The 24521-nt window shown below is 36.8% G+C and overlaps 1 protein-coding gene across 3 annotated transcripts in view; it reads left to right on the forward strand.

Annotated features, from left to right (window-relative positions):
- nahoda (DOMON-like domain-containing protein nahoda) overlaps positions 1 to 24521 on the forward strand; it is a 309215-nt gene that overhangs the window by 277731 nt on the left and 6963 nt on the right. For 2 of the 3 annotated variants that reach the window (XM_083115355.1, XM_083115356.1), the window contains 7 exons: positions 69 to 272; positions 4672 to 4889; positions 6944 to 7141; positions 8874 to 9021; positions 10787 to 11000; positions 13412 to 13593; positions 18266 to 18429. In XM_083115355.1, coding sequence (XP_082971481.1) covers positions 69 to 272; positions 4672 to 4889; positions 6944 to 7141; positions 8874 to 9021; positions 10787 to 11000; positions 13412 to 13593; positions 18266 to 18429 — 1328 coding nt within the window. Of the gene's footprint in view, positions 1 to 68; positions 273 to 4671; positions 4890 to 6943; positions 7142 to 8873; positions 9022 to 10786; positions 11001 to 13411; positions 13594 to 18265; positions 18430 to 22347; positions 22476 to 24521 lie in introns of all 3 variants that reach the window. The other variant, XM_083115357.1, reaches the window with a different exon arrangement.

Here is a 24521-nt window from a genome sequence, read left to right on the forward strand (position 1 = left end):
ATAATAATTCTTACAATCAAATCGGGTTCCATTATTTGTTATTGATCAAAACACTGTTTATTTTTCAGCTACGGAACCCACAGACCATTCCATAGAGAATGATTTAATGCATGTAATTTGGGCTAAGGGACAGGAGCCTGGACAGTATCACCACCGTCCACAGTCTGGTTTGGAGAAGGAGTACGCGACGGTGCCAGACTTCTACCGGGCAGATGAGCTCAAGTATCATGGCCATGGGATGCAGAGAGGCAAGACAACTATCAACTTCTATGGTAAGTGTGCTTTGAAACTTTGTTTTGTGCAATAGTACTGTAAAAAAGAGGCAGGAAAATTATATTTTATAAGATTAGTACACACAAATTATCATCAAGTAGTATTGAGACTGTATGTAACTCCCCTAATTTTGATGGTAAGAATTCTAATCTGGGTTGAAATCTGATCAATACTATTTTGTTGTATGTCCATTTGCATTAACTTTTCAGGAGAACTGAATAATGTTTTATGTATGTGGATTTTAAATACACTACAAGATTTGCACAGACATTTTATTATTGTTCATAATTCATACTACTTGATATTCATATACGAGGTGTGGCTAGAAAAGAACCGGACTGTTGCTACAAAATCTTTTATTGGTTACTTTGTACAATACGAACATTATCCTCTTCGAAGTACTCCCCTGAACTATCGATACACCGCTCCATATGAATATTCCGTTGCTGGAAGCAGTGCTGGAAATCATTGTCTGAAACCATGTCCATGACCCCCGGAGCTTTTGTTTTCACAGATTCTACAGTCGTAAATCTGGTTCCTTTCAGTGCTGATTTGACCTTTGGGAATAAAAAAAAAGTCACACGGAGCGAGATCTGGGGAATAGGGTGGATGTTCTAACACTGGGATCCCATGCTTGGCCAAAAGAGCCTTGACTGACAATGCCGTGTGGACAGGAGCATTGACCTTATGAAGAATCCATGACTTGCTTTTCCACAAATCAGGTCGTCGTCTTCTTAGTCGCTCACGAAGGGTCGTCAGCACCATAATGTAATAATGTTGGTTGTTTTGCAATAGCTCGAATACTCTAGCGACGATCCTCTCGAATCAATTCACCAAAATTTGCAAGGTTTGATTCAGTTTTTGACGTGCAACGCCATCCAGGATGCGAGTCGTCCGCGATCACTTCTCGTCCCTCTTTAAACCTTTGAAACCACTCAAACAATTGAGAGCGTGATAAACACTCATCTCCGTACGCTTCCTTCAACAAACCGTAAGTACCATAAGTTTCTGTGGCGGATTTTTCGAGTTTCATGAGAGACATCAAATTAATATGCTGTTCCACTTTCACACTTAACATTTTTCCGACGGAGCACAGATGTAAGGTTCACTTCATCTACAAGCTACAGCGGAACTGATCGCCGCGCACCCTGGGAAAGCACACAGTCGATAGGCAGGATATCACGTTATAGACTCATGCACTGCTTGACCTTGACGCGCTTGCCGTTTGTCGACAGCAACATCAATCCGTTTTTTTTCTAGCCACACCTTGTATGTCGCTTCGAAATGTGACACATTAACATGTACGGAACATGACAGCATCATTAACTCATTTCTGACTAAACGTGGTGATACGACAAAGCAGCATTCAGTCAGCACCATGTTCACACACGTCTGCATCATATTCCATTCTGTGTTTAGAATGTTAGATGGAAAGAAGCAGTGTGTGCATCAAAATTTGATGTAAAAGTTAGGGGAAATGACTACTGAAAATTTTGAAATTATGAAAATTGATGTTGGCAATGAATTCATGAGTTAAGCATAAATGTTTGAGTGATCTTTTTGTTGTAAGTTCTTCATTCTTGAGTTAAGTACAGTATATACCAAGAGCCACAGTGGTCTGGTCAGTAGGGTGTCTGACTGCCACGTGGGAGACCTGGGTTCGATTCCAAGGATGGGTGATGGAAGGTTGGAATTTTTCCAGCCTTGTCCCCACATTTAGCAGCTCTGGGGCTCACCTCACCCAGCCTCAAATCAAGGGTGCCTGGGGAAAATCCTTGGGGGTAAATGTGGCCGAAGCATGGTGCTTTTGCGAAGAGCTGGTCTGTGAGGGAAATTTTGGTTTATCCTTACCTTTTAATGTGTTGTGTTTGTCTTGTGCAGGTCTCTTTGCAACCTTGCATTTTAACTTTTGGCAAGGCACTTCTTACACCCCTTGCTATAACATTTTAAGTATGAATTTTAAAATGTGGAGAAACTAGTACTCACTTTATCCGCAAAACTGTTTTTTCTTCTTTGTTCTATTAATTCCAGTGGCCACTGCCAGCATCCTTGTTGGAACTCGCTGTACCGTTGCTTGGCGTGCGTCTTTTCTTTGTAGTAAAGTTTCAAGTAAACGCATGCCATAATGCACTTCCCGCACAAGCTGAACATGGATAGGAGACAGGCACACCACACCTGGATTCCCCTACTAGAACAGTCAACACCAGGAAATAGCATCAGACGACACGGGTGCAGACGTACAGTTAACAACAGCGCACCTAGTGGTGGCCGAGAACTACAAACAAAAGTACAACACTACAGCGAGTTCCAATGAGGATGGTGGCAGTGGCCACTGAAATTAATAGAACAAAGAAAAACAGTTTTGCAGATAAAGTGAGTACAGTACACTCGTGATTAACCAAGTCCTGATTAACTGAAGCTCCGGGTTAACCGAGGGAGTGGTTGTAAAACATCGTGCTTCAAAACGCACCCCCCTGTTTGTTTATGGAGTCAAGTCACCGTCCGCGCTGCACCGGTTCATTACATTGTCGGTGTATCCGATTGTTACGGTGGTGTTTAAGTCTTTGTAGGCCTATTCTAAGGGGAAAAAGTAATATTCTCATTTATGTTGTACTAGTAATAAATAATTACTATACAGTTTTAAGTGTGGCCGCGGTGGCTCAGTCGGTAACGCGTCTGACTACCATGCTAAAGGTCCCGGGTTCGATCCCCGGCCGGTTCAAATCCGGGAACTTTTCTAACGGTGGAAGCAGCCCCGGCGCCTACCCAGCGTCGAATAACATGGGTACCTGGGGGAAACCCTGGGGGGTAAAGGCGGTCAGGGGCGTGATGCTGATCACATCACCCCCACTCACGACCGGATCAAGAAAGTGTGGGGCGTTACCCCCACACCCCCTATACGCCTTCATGGCATGGTGCTATGCACAGGGGAACACTTTACCTTTTTTTACCTTTACAGTTTTAAGTGTCGTTTAGTCATTTACCACCTATTAGCACATTATCTCCACATTATCCAAGTTTATCTTTATCCGAGGTAATCTCGGTCCCAATTAGTTTGGATAATCGCGAGTCTACTGTACTAGTTTCTCCATATTTATATACTACCGCGTCTCTTTTCCCAATTATGAATAACAATTTTAGATAAGGGGATATTTCCCCGTATATGTTGAAGGGTGCAAAATGCATCCAACAATTTTAATTCAATCAATCAATCAAAGCATGGTGCTGATCACATCATCTCCAAGAGGTGATTGAGAATGTGTGGGGCTGAGATCAAGAATGTTTGGGGCCCTATCCCTATATTCCCTAAATGTTAGGCTTACCATACGTCCGGGATTATCCCAGACAGTCCTGTTTTTTTTAGTGCTGTCCGGGGGTGATGTCTGGGATTGCAAAATGTCTGGGGTTTTGAGAATCTGAACATGAAAATAGCTACCGGTATTCACAACCAGAATTTGACTGACAAGGATCGATCAATTATAAGGATCGATTATACCTTTTCTTTCTTCGACATATCAGCTTCCGTGTGGTTCCTTTTCCGGACTTCCGTGAGCTTCTTGGGGCTCTTGCAAGCGTATGAAGTAACTTGTCTACACGTTTTTGATAATTATAACCATATACAAGGGCTTTGCATTTGCAATGTGCAAAAGAAAGTGTGTATTTACCGTTAACCTGCAGCAGGAATTCAAATTCTTGAAACTGTGTAACGACAGTGACAGTGAATGTGTGAATTTTATGATGTTATTAAAACAAACAAGCCATTTTTTTAAAAAAAAGTCATGTCTAGTGAAAAGTGCAACTGAGTTAACTAACAGATAGTGCTACCTAGAACAGAGAGGCTTCCTAAACATCAGAAAATGTATTATTCAATTAATCATTTGAAAATTAATTGATTGATTGTAGAAAATAATGTTAATATTTTTTCTTGTACAATTTATAGTTTAATATTCCATTAAAGTGTTAAGGCTTTTTAAGTAATTTAAATTTATTTTTGTAAAAAGAAAACAAATTCAGCAGTAATGAGTTGATCGCGAAAATGTCTTCAGTTGGACCCAAAAAAATATGGTAAGCCTACTAAATGTGCCTTCGTGGGATGGTGCCATGTGCATGGAGAACTTTACCTTTACACTATATACTTTTTTACTTAACACTTTAAAATTTTTATTAGTCTAATTTCTGTGCAAAGAGGTTTAACTTTTTCGGTAGAAGGCATTTTTCTTCCTTTTCCTTTCTTTTATTTTTTTTTCAATACTGAACATCTTTTAACATTTTCTTTCTCCCGCAACATGCCAAATTAACATTTTAATATTTCTATGTGTTATTTTGTTTAACATACTTGCCCAAGTAAGTTGGACATGATTAGTAACATACACAAATACTGTTACTTTTGTTTCACAGATGAGGATAAGCAGGCCACAAACAATGCGATCGGAACAGACGGCAGCTTCTGTGGTGGACAGTGGAAAGTCCCGAGGACCTGCGACCCGGCTGAGTTCAACTGCGAGTACTATGCCAAGTGGGAATACTGGGCAGCCAAGGACGAAATTAGATTCACAATCCAGACAACTCACACTGACAAGTGGACCGGAATAGCATTCTCCAATGACACCAGAATGGTAAGTTTCTGTTTTGTACAACAGATACATGAAAAATGGAAGTTTACGTAAGTGTTTTCCATATTAATGAGGACTGTTCTGATACCCATATCACTGTATCAATATTATTTTATGTCTGTGGTAATGGAAAATGGTGATTTCATAAGAATCAAAGCATTTTGCACTTCCGATGACCTTTGAAGTATGAGAGAGAATTTTAATTATTTCTGCACTAGTATTGTTTTGAATGTATTCACTTCTGTGTTACCACAGTATCTATTTTGTGGATAATGAAATTAAATTTAATCAATTAGCATGTGGCATGATTTTATTTTCTGGATATATGAAAATATTTGGACCTAAAAGGGATGAGGAGACAGGTGAGTGGAGAAGGTTACATAATTTAAAACTACATAATTTGTATTCAGAAGGGACAACATTGAGATGGACCTAAAGGAAATCGGTAGGGATGGAAAAGAGTATATAGATCTTGCTCAAGATAAGGACAGATGGAAGGTCTGTATTGCTGCAGCCATGAACCTTCGGGTTTAAGAAGGCTAGAGAGTTAGTTAGTTATTGACATCACTCACATGCTCAGGTTTTATTTATTTATTTTATTTCGAGTTTGGCTGACCGACAGGCATTCGATTATTTTACAGATCCGATATATTTATAAATATCATATAATTTGATGCAAAATTCTGCCATTTTTTACTAATTTTTATGGATAATCTCCATGCCCTACCTTTTTAAAAAGTAAATGTCTAAATATGCAACTTCTCTTTCACTGCAGTCACCTGGAAACAAACTTTTATTAAGGAGGTCAATGAACTATTCACATTCTTCAAGGACCATTTGCAATTTTATATTGGATCGGTATCGGTAAATTTTATATCGGTACTTTATTGGTATCGGCCAAAATATCACATTGGCCCATCCCTACTAAACATAATATTTTAGACGAGAAAATATATAAAAAAATATAAAAATATATAAAATATAAAAATAAAAATAATGAAAGAATTATAGATATATATATATGTATGTATCCATAGAAAAGAAAGAGATGTACAGTGTGAAGAAAGTATTAAACAGATGATAGTTATATTTTCTAAGAGGAAGATTCACATATAACTGTCACATGATTGATAAATATTCAATTGAACATATTGGAGGTTTTTCTTGTATGTACGCATTGCTTGCATTGTAGAATTATTTTCCTGTAGTTTACGGTTATTACAAGCATAAGAAAACAGTTTTTCTTTGTGACGTTTCAGGAGAACACACGCTCCTTTCATCAGACATTTATTTTCATTTTGACTAAAGATACAGTTATAACAATGGTTAGTAATTTTTTAAACAAAAAGAATCCGTTATATAATGGATGGAAATTTCGAACATTCCCCATCCCAAAAATTTCCCAACTTTGTCAAGAAATTGCAAATTCTTCCCGTCCCGAATGTTGGGATTTAAAAATTTTCCCATTCCGATCCCGTCCCGACCCAAAAAATTCTGTCCCGCACACCCTTAATTAGGCTATTGCACATGTGCTCTGGAAAAGTTTCAGGAAGTGGAACAAAAATTAACTCTTTAAAGCTTAGAAACCTTTCCAGAGCACATGTGTAATAGCCTAATCAAATCTCATCATCACTATAAATGCTTTTTTGAAACGGAGTACTTCATAAATATTCATTTAGATTCACGACCACTTTCAAATGTCTTGGCCCATCTGGTAAAGCGTGGTTCCCACATGCATTGCGTAAGCCCTTGTGAATTTGCTGTGCATTCCTTCCACATGCAACCTGAAATTTGATGAATATTCGCTGTTCTTCACACGTGAACATTGTTCAGGGTGGTATTATACACACACTTTACTTTAACATCTTCTAACTACCACACAACAGTACTATTCAACACCAAACACTGAAACACGATCCGTAGTATAAGACTAAACAAGACCCGATTGTCTTTTGTCCCAGCGACAACTGACAAGCATATACCAACAGTGTTGCCACTACAAGAAAAATGGCCCTCATACATAATATAAAATATATTTATGAAATTTCTTGTTTCAGTCTCACTCCGATGCCATCATAGGATTTGTTCCGAAATCTGGCCCTCCTTTCATTGGAGATGCTTGGATTGGAGCGGGATATGCAGCAGCACTGTCCTTGGACAAGTCGCAAGACATCTATGACAACTGGAGTGCCAAGATACAAGAAGGCGTTACCATACTCACATTCACAAGGAAGAGGATTACCAATGATCATATGGTACGTTGTGGTGAAAGGTCATCAATAAAAATCATAGCAGAAATGGAAGGTTACTTTTCATAATGAAATAGGAAAGTTTTCAAGAACTCTGTTCTTTTTCCTTGCTATTATTGTTCAAGATATGCATGTTTTGTTGTTCATTCCAGCATTTGGGTATGTTTATATGTGATGTTTGGTCAGTGTGATGTATCAATATTGGCTGATATTAGTGGTATTGATATTGGTTGCAACAACTGACTGATACTTTTCCAGAATTTGTGCTTCTTATGGAGTCTGAATATTCTAGAAATGGTGCCAAATGCATTATTTTCATTATTTTTGCAGCAGCATTGTCGGGAGAAATATATTTTGCAATTAAATGATAATCTCGTTTGAAATTATGAATATTTTAAAGATTGGAAGATTGTAGGGATGGATGATATCAGAAATTTGATATCGCGATATATCGTCACAGATTATATGATTGATTGATTTGGTGTTTTAAGTCCACTTTATGCACACTAAGGCTAATTGGGACTGGACCTACAGTTTAAAGTGGGATCCGAACCACTGTGTGCCTCCACCGGGTATCGAAACCAGGACTCGTTGATTACAAGGCAACGACGCTACCACTGCGCCATCGGGAGGCCTACAGAGTATATGATATACGATATGGAAAAGAGTATATAGATCTTGCTCAGGATAGGGACAGATGGAAGGCCTGTGTTGCTGCAGCCATGAACTTTCGGGTTCAAGAAGGCGGAGTTAGTTAATTAGTTCATTTGCATTGTTAGGACTCTCATATGCAACACGTTTCCAAACTAATAAATCCATTCTACATTTAATTCATTGTTTTTATGGATACCCATGATATGCAACCCTGTGGATGTTAAAGGCAGTTGAAGGGTGCTGATGATCACATCACCTCCACAGCATGGTGCAATGATCAGTGGGAACTTTGCCTTGCGTTACCTTACCGTACATCAATATGATCTCTGTGTCTTTCATTAATTTTAGCCTCTAAACAAGTTGCTAACAAGACATGATAATTAAGTAAGATTATTTGAATATTTGTTTATTTCAGTTGCATTTTCTTTGTTGTTTTGCTCATAGCATAAACATACATTGTTGTTACAAGGAAATGCATCAAATGCATTACATGCAAGAAAGAATTTTGTATCTCCTTTTCCATAATTTTGTATGTTATTACCATATCTTGTCTTGTGTCTAGAGTACCAGGTTCAAATCCTGGCCTGGGCATTCTTTGTGACTGTCCCTTCATCACTTCTCAACTTTGTGACTGTCCCTCCATCACTTCTTCTCATCTTTGTGACTGTCCCTTCATCACTTCTTCTCAACTTTGTGACTGTCCCTTCATCACTTCTTCTCATCTTTGTGACTGTCCCTTCATCACTTCTTCTCATCTTTGTGACTGTCCCTTCATCACTTCTTTTCATCTTTGTGACTGTCCCTTCATCACTTCTTCTCATCTTTGTGAATAGCCAAAAGTGGCTAAATGCAAACTAGAGAGCCAAATCAATCAATCTCGTGTCTAGAATGATGTTTATTACAAAAAAAAAGTGGTTAAAGTTGGCACCCTTTAGTAAAAAAAAAAGCTGCACAGTCCATAAAAGCTGTTATAATATGTCCAGATTATTTTAATTCATTTGTTTTATTAAAAATGTTAGTGTATTTTTTACTTTGGCACAGTTTCTTTCGTGATACGTACTGATTAATTTGCATTACTTTTCAGGACATATCTTTTACGGATGATGACTGCTTCTTCTTCATGTTCCCTGTGAAAGGAGGAAGTTTTGATTCTGTGAGCAAGAAGATCAGGAAACATGAACTCACCCCAGTTGTCTCAACAGAAAGGATCTGCATCAAGTCTTGTGGGAGAGGTAAAGTTTTGTCATACTCATGTTTTGTGCAAATATTCTTGACTTCCAGATTTTTAGTCTGTTAATACTTAAACATGTTGTGTGGTGTTTAAATATGTGTGTATGAATTGCATATACAGGGTGATCCAGTGAAAGCATTCAAAAATGAAACAAGAAATAGGTAATGCACCACTGAACAATTTGAGATAGGGAAATGTGACAAGATATGGGCTGAAACATGTAATGTTGATCTCTAGTAATGACAAATAAGTGAGATGTATGGACATTGGTGACATAAAATGAGTATCAACATTTATTGACATTGTTTTAGACGTATGAGTTACATGCTTGATGTTTGGAAATTAGTTTCATAGCTTTGACAAACAGGTGTTAACAACGTACAATTATGTCCCTCACAGCAGTTCAAGATGATGTATGCAAGTATGACAGCAGTGTACAATTCCGCTGTACCCTTTAACACGTTAACTGCCATGTGAATCACCAGTGATCCACAGCATTATTATTTTATTGAGCTTTGTGAATCACGGATGATTCACAGCAGTGTTATGTTCTGGAGCCGTGTGGATCAGTCATGATGCACAGCACAACGGTTTTTGATAGTGGTGTCTACTAATGTGGTCCCAGAAAGTTGCACCTTAGCGTTGGTTTCTGGCTTCAGCATGTTGTTGTCCTTAAATTGTATGGTTATTGTTGATGTGTTTTTTTTTGTTTTGCATAAGTACTGTTAGAGTAATATCACGTTTGAAGACTTACACATTTCTAGGAATGAGGTAAATATTTTTTTTTTTCGTTTTATTCGAATAGAATTTTAGAAAATGACATACAGCTGCCATATTTGTGTTCTAGTCAAATTTCAATCACAGATACAAATCCTGCCCCTTAGAATATTACATTATTGTTTTATTACAGCAGCAAGTGTATACGTATAAAGCTAGACACAGCAACGATGAGCTGTAAGATTAATAAAATATAAGAATGAAGGAGGGGATACTGTGTGAATCATTTGTGATGCGCATGGCTCTAGTAGAAAAATGAAACCTAGGGCCGTGTGAATCACCTGTGATTCACACAAACAACAATAAATAACAACAATACAAATTACATTTCTGAAGAAAATCTTGACATGAGATGATTTTTGTGCTAGAAGGAACAAGAAAACATGAAAATTAGAAAATGGCCCAACATTTTTGTGGATATGGCTCTGGCAGTTAACGTGTTAAAATATCCCTGTGTGTTACAAATCACATCACAAGCGGCGACTAATTCCATGTTCGTATCTACTGGGGTCTCGTAAACAAGTGATTTGAAATATCCCAAGATGAAACATGGAGTATATTCAGGTCAGGTGACCTCGCAGGCCATGGAACAGAAAAGGCAACATGCAGATGGTTGAAGACATCCACACTGAAATGAGGCGGTGGTCTATATCTCAGTGCACTGGCTTCTCCGACCCTAGGTTCCCTATCTCAAACTGTCCACTAGTGCATTACCTATTTTCTGATTCCATTTTTGCATGATTTCACTGAATCACCCTGTATATAAATTTTGAACCCTACAGTGACATTTTTAATGGAAATGAAAATGTGCAGTGCAGAGTTTAGGGAAAGATAAGTTATCAGTATCTCTTATGTGATGAAAATATTATGAATGATACTTAAGATTTTATGAATGGAAAATACTGAATAATTTTGGGAAGTAGTGTAAATTATACATACACATGTACTTATTTAAGGAAATGTTACATATGTAATTCTTTCCTGCTTAGATTTTGGAGGAGAAGCATACACAACAACACCTGCTCCACCTCGGCTGATGTACAATGTCGAAGTGAAACTCGTGAATTTGGGGAAGAATTTCCATGTTCCGAAGGCAGGGTCCTCAGATTTTGACACGTTATCAAACACAGTCGGCAAAGGATTTGGAGCCATTTTGGAAGATGTTCCTGGATTTTCTAAAGTTGTTGTTAATGAGTTTAAGGAGTAAGTGTCTCAACACTTGTATACTTAACACTTTTAGTATTAATGTGCACCATCCTCTGTGGCACATAGAATAGTAGAGTTCAGTAGTGTACGCAAGGGGGGATGGGGTTTACGGGGTTTAACCCCCCCCCCCCTCCCCTTTGAGCTTGTGGAATATTATTAAAAATGCTGTGGAAAAAAATTTAAATGTCCAATTTATCACAGTCAAAGATCTGGGACAATACTATTACTATTTCTATTACTACTACTACTACTAATAATAATAATAATAATATGTATTATTATTTCCATGCAGCACGGAGAAAAGCACAGCATTCCAAACACACGTGTCTTTCAGAGTGAATGCCTTGAAAATTAACACGAATTCTTGAAAATAAAATATGAGGGCAATTATGATTTAAAAGAGAAAAGTTGTTTTGTATCTCAGTTGCAACAATGTTCAATACACTGGCGTATGCAGGATTTTTTTCCGGGATGGGCTGGAATAGTAAATGTGGATAGCTTTGGCTTAGTTTTGGAGGGCAGGATGCATAATAAAATATTTCATATTTTTAGAGCTTTTCAGTCTATTAAAATTGTATTCAAAGACAAAAATGGTAATCGGGACTCACTTTAAGAGAGATTTCGCATTTACATATTTTGATTTTTTTAAAGTTCTTAACAGATTTTTATCTGAAAATTCTGATTTTCTCAAAATTTCGGTAGGGGCTGCAACCCCATCAGTCACCCCTCTACGTACGCCAGTGTTCAATGAACATGTATTTTTTTGTGTGAACAATGAGAATTAACTAAAGAAAGTTCTTGGTTCGTTGTAAGCGGCTAATGTATAGACAAAGGCTAGGCAGACAAGAATACAGTCACCAGTCCACCTTCCCATTGTTTACCGCAGCATGTTGGAATATCTCTCTTTAAAATGTCTCATCTTGTTGACTAAACAATTATTCAAATGACAATAAGCTTAACTATTGTAAAGTGTCTTGTTGGTAAGAACAGGGAGACAATCCAGATGTGAATTATCGGGGACATTTATGCGGGGAAGAAGCCGGGAAAATTCCAACCAATTCCAGGATTCGAACCCGGATCTCCCACGTGGTTGTCAGATGCTCTACTGACCATACGACCGCATCTCCTTGGATGAGTTCCATACTTTCATTATTTCAATTTATTTTAATATATTTTCTTGTTTTTATGGATTTTCTTCACACTTAAAATGTCTCACCTCGTTGACCAGACAATTATTTCGTAACGAAGAAACAAAAGAATGCTCTCAGAATTTGATAAAAATCGAATGACTAGAAAGTAATTTCGTTCTATTGCTTTCATAAATACTATAGTAGTGGTATTAGTAGTATTATTAGTAGTAATTCAGCTAAATAATTAATTTAAGTAGTATTAATTAATTATGAGTATTATTATTAAAGTATAATAAGACAATCGTAATGTGAATTTGGAGAAAGTTTTAGAAATAACCCCCCCTTGATAAAATGCTGCGTACGCTACTGGTAGAGTGCACTACAAATTGTATGATCTATATCTGCCTATCTGATATAAAATTTCAAATGGTTCATTGGCCTCCTTAATATGTTTTGAGCTGACTGCAGTGCAAAAGAAGTTGCATATTTAGACATATACTTTTTTTAAAAAAGTAGGGGCATGGAGTTATCCATAAAAATTATAACAAAATGGCAGAATTTTGCACTAAATTATATGTGTATAGATATTTCGGATCGGTAAAATAATCGGTAATTTTACTGATACGCAGATATGCCTATATCAACCGATACTGATTAATCTGTCCCATCTATAATGATTAGACATAATGTTCATTTTAGGAGTCTTCAGAAGGTGGGAAGTACATTTTACATCATGTTGTATCACCAAATACTGTCGACTTTCTAATTCAAATTTTTTAGAGTCCAAATTAGAGAGAGTCTACTTTAATGCAAAATTAGCTTTTAAACATTATAAATTTTTTAGCTTGTCATCCCCATGTAATGCAAAGTCTAGATTATTCATGAGTGTTATGCAATTTTCAGGAGACAGTTTAATTTGGCAACAAAATGTGTGATTAAAGAATTGACTTTTTAAAACTAAACTTTGTAATCTTAAAATAACTGTATAAATGAATCTAAGAACAGTTAAAACGTCTGTTAATTAAACCATATTCACTTACATTGCTTTAACTAAAAAAAATAAAGAGAATATTGGGAATTACTTAATTACGATTTCAATGCAACATTTTCAAATCAAATTACAGACTTTATTTACCATAATAACACTGAATTGTAATTCTATATTCATGTAAATATTGAAGTGTTACTCTTAATCTTACAGAGCTTTGATAATTTTTTTCATGTAACTAATATTTATTGTTGTGAAAAGAGTAAACGTATGTGCTTGCTTACTTGCAGGGACAAAGAAAGTGTGATAGCCAAAATGAACGTAATACTTGACAAAGCAAAGTATGAGAAGGGACGATCACTCAAGGAAGAGCAAAAGAGTGTGCAGAAGGCTTTGGAAGACACAGTCTCAACCGGAAGAGTGGGTGCACTGGCTGTCGACCCAGAATACCTTGTATTTGAACCACTGCAATGTAAGTATCCAATAACTTATAGCATAGATTTAACCTTCTAGCGGGCGCGTTCATAATCGTTTCACCAGCGGGTGCGTGAAGCATTTTTTACGTCATTTAGTATCATTCTTTATGAGCAAGGATTTTTATAATATAAACGTAAATTTTTTTGGGTATACATTTATTTATATCATATCTGAGGTTAATATAAATGAATCATATTTAAATACAAGTTAGAATGCTGAAACAAATAAAACAATAAAGCACGTAACTTATTACATATTTATAACGGACCACGCTTTTCATCACCAGGCGCGTGTCGTATTTTTTACGACAGATATTCCTGCTGAAACCTAAATGTTACATGTAATTCTTTTTATTTTTTTCAGCATTCTAACTTGTATTTCAAAATGTTTCATTTATATTAACCTCAGATATGATATAAATAAATGTAGACCCAAAACAATTTACGTTTATATTATAAAAATCCTTGCTCATAATGAATGATACTAAATGATTCACTGTCATATTGATTGACTTCTATATATTCGTCACTTAAGTTACTATCACTGTCCAATTCATGTGATCCCTCTTCATCAGAAGAAACTTGAAGGATACGCTGAATTTCGCTCACGTCTACGTTTTGTCGACTCATTTTCAACAATGACCGGATGAAAAAATTACAGAACAGGAGCAGGCGCGAAGCGCAAACTTTACGACACGGTAATCTGATCTGAAATAAACAACAATTGACAGAGTATAACATATGGAGTAGTAACAATGACTGTCAATATGCAACACAAAATACCTCTTTGTGGAATACATAAAAAGCATAGGTCGACAAATTCAAAGGAAACACAAGAAAATTAAAGAAAATTACTTTTGGCGTAAATTTTGCGCTGGCGCGCCCGCTCGAAGGTTAAAAAGAAACATTTATATATTGATTGTGTAGGTAAAGTCCTGTATTTCCACATTTCTGTTTTTGTTGTCCAATTAATTTTGAAGGACCAGTGCCTTCATTAACATAAGTTGTGGTGTCATGTCATTGTTTTCTTTACTCCCAGTTCGAGATACTTCAGATTTCCACCACTTGGCAGCACTGTTGGATATTGAGTGCTAGGTTGCAGGTACCATCTTTTTCCTAAATGCACGGCCATGAACTTAGGCGGTTGGCAGAAGTTCGCGCTGTTGCCACGTCAGAGCACAACCTGTGTGTTCGGAGGTGTAAGAGAATGAAAAATCTCGTACAGTTGCTCCTTGTAATGAGTGTGATACAAGCTGACAGTATTTGCTCGAAAGGTCAGGGATTGCACAAAAGTGCCCGAGAGATAGGTCGGCTGATGCTTGAACTAGGCAACGCAGCCCGGCTGACGGGAACCATTGACTTTTGTCCCACTCTCGCTTTGTTTTTCCCATATGTGACACCAGCGAAATTCTGCCCAGATGCCTAATTTCATAGCCATGCATTTACCTGCTATAACCTGTGTTAATGAAGACAATTGCCCTTAGAGTAATCGAACAACAAAAACTCCAAAGTGGAAATTCGAAACTTGACCTACACAATACTGTGTGTTGCTGCACCAATTCATGATATCTTAATGATGAATAACCTAACTCGCAAGCATGCTTCATGGCGGTGTACAAATACAACCTTTTGCTTTAAGGAGATGAGAGCACAGGGTGGTCCAAAAGTCCCGGAACGGTCACATATCGTGAGAAATACACATCGAATCGGAAAAACGAACAAATACGTGTTTAATAAGTGAAAGAAAGCTATTCAATGATATTACACTTGATTGCCCACCCCCGCCCCCTGGGGGTGGGGTGTGTGGCAACTGAGAAATTTTAAATGAAAACTTATTATAGAATCGGAAAGAGGACTTCATTCTGAGTCCAACGAGCTATCAACCATCCTCCTAGCTCAATTAGGAACGGAGATATAGTGATTTTTAAATTTTCACAGTTGTGTGAGGTGTATGGACAGAATGACATTAGTGAAGGAATTGTCCAAAGATGGTGTAGAAAATGCACAGCAGGCCGCACCAATGTCCACAACGAACCCATCGTGCACACGTGAGAAACTGCAGTCACTGGGTGACAATCTCATGCAGCAGGGAACGGGTGATCTGCAGAAACTGACATGAGAGTTCGGATATTGTAAACCGCTGGTTCTGCAGCATGGCTTGCTGCACACTTTCCACCAATTCAGGCATCACCATGCCTGCCGGGGGATCTCGGACGCCGACAGCTTCTTAGCGTGGACAAACCTGACTACCATGCGTACCTCGCACTCGGCGGGAGAGTGTATACGCGTACCCATGTTTCCCTTACCACAGTTCTCTCGCCACTAACTCCACACAACTGCGCTCGCGCCAGGTTATGGCTATGTGTTCCTCCTCCACTCCTGCTCAAGCGCGTCCTGCTCTGACCACTCGTGCCATCTTGGTGCACTTTCGGAACTTACTTTTTGGATGCACCTAGTCAAAAGTATTTTTTCCCCTCAAAAGCTGAAGTAATTTTAAGATGTACCTCACATTCGATGGCATCTTGAATTTGAAGAAATATACTGAATGAATGAATTGCAACTGTATTTAAATTTTCGCACACTGTTATCACAACATTCAAATTACTGTAGGTGTACATATTGATATTTGGACCAATCCATGACAAAATGATCCTACCACTTCAAAAAGTAAAATTAGTCTAAATACAGGATTAAGCCTTAGCTTTTTGCTTAGTGTGGGACACTAAATGGTTACTAATTTGATATTTACATGTCCTTGAATGGCTTCAAGAATTCAGATTAGCAAAGAGAATAGGAAAATGTGATAAAGGTTGTTTTTTTACATTAAGAATTGAGTGTGTAAGCAATGCTCAATAAATTTGGTTATTACTAAAATTTATGAGTTGAAAGGTTCTATTCCCCTTCGATATTGTTCAGTTAAAGTATTAGGTGAGTAATATGGTATTAAATGGAGTTAATTAATGAGGTATTCACATAGGTCACAGCCGGAACCTTTTTTAAAAATTAATAACAGAAAAAATAAAAATATTTTTGTTGGAATATAAAGAGATGAGGTGAAAGGTTACAATTTACATCCCCCCCCAAAAAAAAATGTGATGAATAAAAAAGTTGTAAGAATTCATTTTTTCAAGTTTTGTGGTGGTAGGTGAAGCTTTTACTGCCATGTGAGTTGCACCCGGAACGCCTGTTATTCTTGATTTGCCCAAAAACAACGTTCATGGAGCTCACTCTTCAGGACAGTAACAATGTCGTCATTCTGAAACTATAATAATAATATAGATGAGCTCAATGTCTTCTTCACAAAGTATTTAGATTTGAAGCATGTGATTGTCACACCCGGAACTCACGGATTGGCCCATTTCATTTTTTCTGGTTGGACCAGTTATGTCGACTTTCCATCTGACCACCCAACTTTCGTGGTTTGAGTCCTGGCATCTTCTTTGTGTGTGTGTATCAGTTTAATTTAATCATCATTATCCTCATTGTCATGATTAGCCAAACATGGCCGGCATCAGTGGTGTGGCGTGACTTTTTCAAAAGTGTTACCGGCCATCAGAAGTTATCATCTCCACCCTACCCCCCCCCCCCCAAAAAAAAAGTATTTTTTTTTTTCAATCTGCTCAATGATTTATTTAGCGACAATCACTCCTAGAAAGAACTACCACTCATGAGAGAGTTACCGCGAAAATCCAGTGAATAGCAGTCGAGCCTTGTCAACCATCTCTGTTTCTTTGCAAAGAGGTGGAAAGGGGAAAAAGAACCACACATTCGGGTCAGTTTGACGTTTCTGCTGTGAGCAGACGACAGAATTCCCCTCCTCCAGCGGTGGGAGGAAGTCCAGATGTACGTGCTACTGTTGCCAACTTAGTTTTTTGGAGCAAGGTTTGTCCAAATCACGAATCGCATCAAGTACTTATCTTTTCGTCTATTACTAAACGGTCTCAGTTGTAGTTAAATCCAGCTTTGGCTTTGCAGTCTAGCTCTTGTTGCTTCAGAGAAATAGTATACCCGTTTTAGGCGAGATTTAGCTCTTTTCTGGAAATCCAATGTGACAACACTTGCTGATCCGGTAGAACGCAGTGGCAACAGGGCCCTTAAACAGGCATATGAATAACCCCCTAGCACACTTGGCTCCAAGTCTTTCCCCGCTGTTCCCTTGCATTGGCACCCTTTCCTCTTGTTGCCTCTTGAGGCTAGCGGAACGGCCTGTCTCTTTGCTTTTGTTGGCTGCAGAAAAAATGTCCTCTGCAAAATACACTCAACTGCAACGCTGTCGGTTAACTTATTTAACAATGTTGCTATTTTATTGACAAAAAACTTTTTTAATTCTTTACATTTTGCTGTTACCTGCGGTAACACCGGTTATATGCACGCCATGCCACGCCTCTTGTTAGCACATCGCACTACGATGCTAGGGGTCCCGGGTTCGAATCCCGACCTGGGCGTGGATGTTTGTGAGTGTCCATTCATCAATTTCATCACTCATTTCCATCTTCGCAAATTAGCCAAAAGTGGCACAAAAAGCGAAGTAAAAGCAAATCAAAATAAAAAAATAAAACAAAATGGCAGAAAAGCGATGGAAATACAAATTTTTTGATTATGCAAGAAAAATATCTGTCTAGCCTGCCAGTAGACAAGTCTTACAGCAAGAATTTCTTTATTTTTCAGTAACATCAAATATTTCACCAAATGATGCTTCCAGTACTGAGGCTTCTTCAATATCAAAATTGTTCATTGTCATCGGTTGCATTATTGCTCTAGTTGTTCTTGCAATAATTCAAGCAGGGTGCACAATCTACAAGACGACAAGGGAGCCATCTTACAGCCATAAGGTAGGTTCGATGTTTCATAAGTTGTAAACAATTATGGATAGTCAGTAACTTAATTAATATCATAAAGTATGTGTTTGATTTTCATGAGCTTTATTATTGCCAAATGCTTGTATTACTTCGTACATCATCCACAATACTAAATTTTAAAAATACAGTGTTTGAAAATCTGTTAAAAGTAAAGAAAAGGGGAGAAAGAAATAATGTTCAATATTGTAAAATAATTAACTAGATAAAAAATAATGACACATATTCCAAAAAATGAAATACAGATAAGATTTTATTCATTTAGTGGTGGAATTTTAATATTTTCTCATTCATTTTCTTAAAGTTTTTTTAGAAAGTATCATGTACATAATAGCATGGTAGTGTGGCATGATTATGATTTGTCACTAATTACAATGTTATTAGTTAGAGACTATATTTTAAATGCAAACCGGGAATTGAAATGAATTGGATTCCAGTCTACAATTATATGACAAAAATTAATACTATTATTATAATACACTATGCTTTTGTTTAAATACATGTGTTCTGAGTGTATCAATATTAAGAAAAGCTGAAAGAAATACTTTTTTTACTTTTTTATTACTTCAGTCTGTGCATTAACACTTTATCATATCAGTAAACATATTCTCTTGAGTTTTTGCTTTATATACTATAACATACATATATTGCAGATAGTATTTACAAGGTCATTGAAGCAATCAAGTTTTGAATTACTTTCTGTAAATATTAAAAGCCAATTTAGAATCATAAATAACAAGCATGGCATGCTCCTAACATTCTGTGTTCTAGTAGCATGTTAAATTATAGAAAATATACCATTAATTAGTGTAGGAAATAAGGATAAGTATTTATATAAATCACTTTCTGCAACCAGCATGAAATGTTCTCAGTTTCTGAATCCCTTCCATGTTTTTCTCATTTTATTCTGTAAACAAAGTAAGAATTAATTCTAAGAAATTATAAATCTTACCATTTTCATCTTTCCTTCATGTGACAATATTTGTAAAGCATGCCATTTTTTATTAACTAACAACTAACTTGTAAAATTTGAAGCCTTGTTCTTAAATTTCCAAAATCTTTCAAGCGGTACATAATTCTCATATCAACTTGGGGTATTCTTAATTTTGAAAGAGTTTTAGAAGAAATGTTTAATTGTTTAATAATAGGATGGATTTACATTCAAGAGCTATTACGTAAATTTCATATTGAATAGCATTACAAAGTACATTTCAAAGAGTAAAGTTGTAAGTTTTTTCAACAACACTCACTTTACAAACACTCTATGTGGGAACCATGTGTGACCCGACAAATGTCGACGCGATAATCAAACTTTTACCACACACGGCCCAACATGGCTTCCGAGACTGTGGCTGTTACTTGTTCAATTCTCCTTTTGAGTTCCACGACTTCACGTGGAAGAGGAGGGACATATACATGGTCCTTTACATAACCTCATAAAAAAAATCATCCGTTGCACTCTTTGTTTTGTCAAATTCTAGCACGCAGAAAGCCTTCTCAGCTTCAGAAAGTGCCATCTTGATTATGACACCAACTAACGACGATATATGGAACTACACGTAACACCTGCAATGAGGAAAAAACTTACAACTTTACTCTTTGAAATGATGTACGGTACTTTGTCACTTTGTAATGTTACTCGTTTGGCTACAATAATTTCTTTAAAGTGTTCCCGGACTTGTTACACGCTGTGTGTGTATATATACATATAATGGATAAAAGCAAGGAGGGCCAAAAGGGCTAAGTAAAAATCAAAGAAGGTAAAAGGAAACACTCACCGGACAGTAGAAAAATTCAAAATTTTCGCTAATTCCATAGCATCATCGGTGTGAGGAGAAATAGACGGAACCGCAATATAATTTAAATTTAGTAAATATCTGCTTGTGTGCATATTATAAATATTAGATATTTTAACCTTTTTTTCACTTGTTTTTGAAAAGGAAAAAATAATGTATTTGAAATCCTTACAAGAAAACAGTTTCAAAACCACTCATTACAGAACCGTACAACCCTGTGCTGTATTAAACTTAATAACACATGGTGCAACAGCCCATTGAGTGCCCAGTCCAGTCCACTCACCCAAGTTGGGAGATCATTCAACCGGTTACGGGGTGACGTGTGGTCAGCACAACGAACCCCCCAGTCGTCGTCGTAGGTTTTCATAACCAGGATACGTTACTCATTTGTAGCTTTCCAATTTCCTCACAATGATGGGTGACCACCGGTCCCATACACAGGCCAAAATCTCGGGAGAAAAGATGTTACGATTCCCTCAGGAGACTGGAACCTGCGTGCTAGAGCTCAAAGATGCCATAGACCGCACGGCCACGGTGCGGGACTTACCTTGATATTATGCCGAGTACCAAAACACAAATTTTACAAGAAACATTCATCTTCTGTGAAAACCTACAATTTTTAAAGTAAATCCATAAGTCTTATCACATTTATTTAACAATAAAATATGCATGTGGGGCATGATTGTATACAATTTCCTCTCCGTTCACAGAAATATGCTGAATATATCACCTTATATTATAATTAAACTATTGTAGAAACTTAACTTTAGTTACTGTCTGCATTGAGATAGTGAACCTATTACATTAGATTAGTGACTAAAGTATATTACAGTTGGGTATGTGGCACTTTACTTAATCAGAAATAGTTTCATATTCATTTCTCTTCTACCCCTTTCATGAGCAGCATAGAAAAGCAACTTCTCACTGCAAAGCATTACAATTTAAAGCATGTAACCAGCATGATCTGTCCATGTGTCCAAAACTAAATTCGTTTAATATTGTAAATATGTACAGAATTTTGTTATATATATAATTTTGTAACAAATGCAATGGCAGCTACATGTGAAAGAAATCTTGACACATAACTTCAAAACTATTTTAGAAGAAATATCCTCCTCCTTCTGCTACTAAAAGAATGCATAAATTGTTTAATATTTCTATATGTGATTTAGCAAGATCACAACACAATGCGTTATTTTCTTCCTGCTATGAAGAACATATAAATTTCTGCTTATACAGTTTCACAAATATTTAGTTTGTTTGAATACAGAAGCATATTTTGTTAAACACAATACAAATGTTCAAATTACTAATTCGCGTATTAATTAGGAGGAAAATAACAAAATTATCCTCTACTGAATAGAAGATGAGCCATTTACAAATTAAAACAAATATATATTTCTTTTGATATTTGTATGTACTGTACAGCTGCATGCATAATTAGATTCTTAGAAAACACTAATATTATTAGCACTTAATTGTCAGTATGAGTAGAACGACAAAATTTGAATATTGATAAGTGTACATTACATAACATACCAATGACCTCTCTATTTCAAGCAATTTATTTTATAATTTCTTTGTATATAAAATTCAAAATTTATTGTAATTAATGGATTTTGTGCATAAATACACTGCCTGTCAGAATCAGTAATCATTAATAATATTCCGATGACAAGTAAAATGCAAATGCTAAATAAGGTATGATAAAATTGATGTGGTAATCTCCCAAATGCTTACGGAGTCTTTTGTTGTTGAAATATGGATAATATATATTCAGGTGATGCTTCAGTTTATTTAAATCTTTTATCAGGTAAAAGAGTAAGTTCATTATTAGAGAGCTCTATTTTCAGACAAGAGCTCATACCAAACTGAAGGAAATGCACTATTTATTGGTTCATGTACAAATTTTTCATCATTTTGTGTACAACCGCTTAGCAAAGGCTGTGGGTAACGGTACATGTATGTGAAAGAAACATTGGAACATGGACAGATGCAATGTTTATATGCTGTTAACTAAAAGTTGTGTGGCTTATTTAGGACTAAGCCCTGCCTCATCATTAATTTCTCATATTCTGCATCTCCTTGCATGCTGTAGCAGATCTATGCTGTCCCACTCGGGGCCACAGGACCTTTTCATCCTGGTGATCCCTCACCTTACATATATGGTAAATGGCCTCCTCACATTCATCCGGATCAGGTCGTTGTTCGAAGAGATTGGTAAGGGTGAGTGGGCATTTTACTCGCAACACATTCTACACTGTTCTCAGTCTGAAAATAAGGAAAGAGATCTTCTTTGCATCTGTCGTCTGCCTTCCTCTCTCTTGTTCTTATGCATGGGTCTCTTGTAGTTGGTCATGGAGCTCCCTGTACCTTCCATTCTTTCTCTCAAGTAGTCGTAGAATGCATTTTACATACAGTTTCACCCATGAGAAATGGTCCCAAAAAAAGTGCTTTTCTTGGAAGTCACCCTGTGCGCACATGCAAAAACTCTTCTGGGGTCACTAAATCATTGCTAAGGAAAAGTGTGAATGAATTCTCTTTATGTTAGTGACAATGCTTTTACATTAGCATGCAATGTTAATTTGTCATATGAGAACCAGAACAACAACTCCAAAAAAATGCAGTTTTCAGTTTTGTCCAAATAAATTCCTCTGAAGAGCTGTGTTTGGAGTCAGATCGACATTTCAATCCTTATCAGTAGGCAAGGACGTATTTAGGAGGGTGGGGTCCCCCCCCCCCAAAGCCTTATTAATTACAAAAATTAAATAATGAAATAATAAAATGACCAAGTAAATAATGAAAATATACTTGTTGTTTAATCAATGTTTATTTATTTATGTACAACTTATTGGAAGGCAAAGATTATATTATAATTGCAAGATTTGTTACTACTTATAACGTAACATGCATAAAATATTGCCAGGAACTTTACTTTCCGTCAACGGAACAACTTTTTTTATATTTAATAAATATTCAATTTTTTATCTATTTGACATTAATTTCCTTGCCAGGGCAGTTTTTTTTGTACAAATTTTGCCGACCTTAATTACACGTAAAGTAAATAATGAATACATGCTGTTATATCACTATTCTTATACCGTCCTTTTACCTATTCATGTAATAAAAATATGATTTTAATAAATTTGAATATTTTAATTAATTTAATATAATAATTATTTTTATTTAAAAATTATTATTATTATTTTGAGACACTTGGTGCAGACCCTCCCCCACCCGAAACACATTTCTAGATACGTGCCTGTCAGTAAGGTGGTGTCATGGATCTCCGACTCCTCTTAAGAAGGACATATTCCTAAGGCTGCATTATTTAGTCTCTCCTGTAAATTTGATAAATCGGAGTTACGTCTTTTTGGTTCTCACACTACAAATTGACATTATCCATTGCCTAGTGCTTTTAACTATACTAAGAGACGCAGTGGTATAGTCGATAGGGTGTTTGACTGCCACGTGGGAGACCGAGGTTTGATCCTCAGGGTCCTCATAAAGCAGCTCCAAGGCTCACCCAGCCTCAAATCAATGGGTACGTGGGGGGGGTAAAGGTGGCTGGAACAGGGTGCTGATCACATCATCTCCAAAATGGCTGAGAATGTGTGGGGACATACCCCCACATCCCTTAAATGTGCCTTCATGACACACTGTTATCTGCACGGGAAACTTAATCTTTTTTAACTATACTTATTCTGACAATACATTTCGAGAGAGCGCACCTCTTCACTTGTCTTCAGGAGAACAAATTTCTTTTTGCGGGTGAACCTACTAAAAGTCCGGCGCGCTAACCATTACTTCATGGTGCCCCACAATTTCTGTACTAATTATGCTCTTTTCATGTGACTTACAGTCACACCAGTGTAGAAATCATGCAAATATGGTTCCCTTCCCTCAGGAAATAGAAATATTTGCACAAGTGGAACAAAAATTAATACAGAATTCTGGGCGGTGCAGTGGTTAGCACACTGGATTTGTAGTAAAATCACCGGTCTGATGTAGGTTCGATCCCCATCACCCGCAAAAAGAAATTTGTTCATCTGAAGACGAAAGAAGAGGTGCTCGATCGAAATGTAATGTTAGAATAAGCAGAGCTAAGAGCAATAAACAATGGATAATGTCAAATTAAAACTGCACGCTAATGAGAAATATGAATATTATGGATGGAATAAATTAATTTGTAGAATGGAATGAAGTAATATTACCATGCAAATTGTCCATTGCCTTTATGCAACATTATCCTCAGCATCCACATCAGTACAG

Source organism: Lepisma saccharinum, chromosome 30 (assembly GCF_977018435.1).
Source record: "Lepisma saccharinum chromosome 30, izLepSacc3.1, whole genome shotgun sequence".
Lineage (NCBI taxonomy): Eukaryota > Metazoa > Arthropoda > Insecta > Zygentoma > Lepismatidae > Lepisma > Lepisma saccharinum.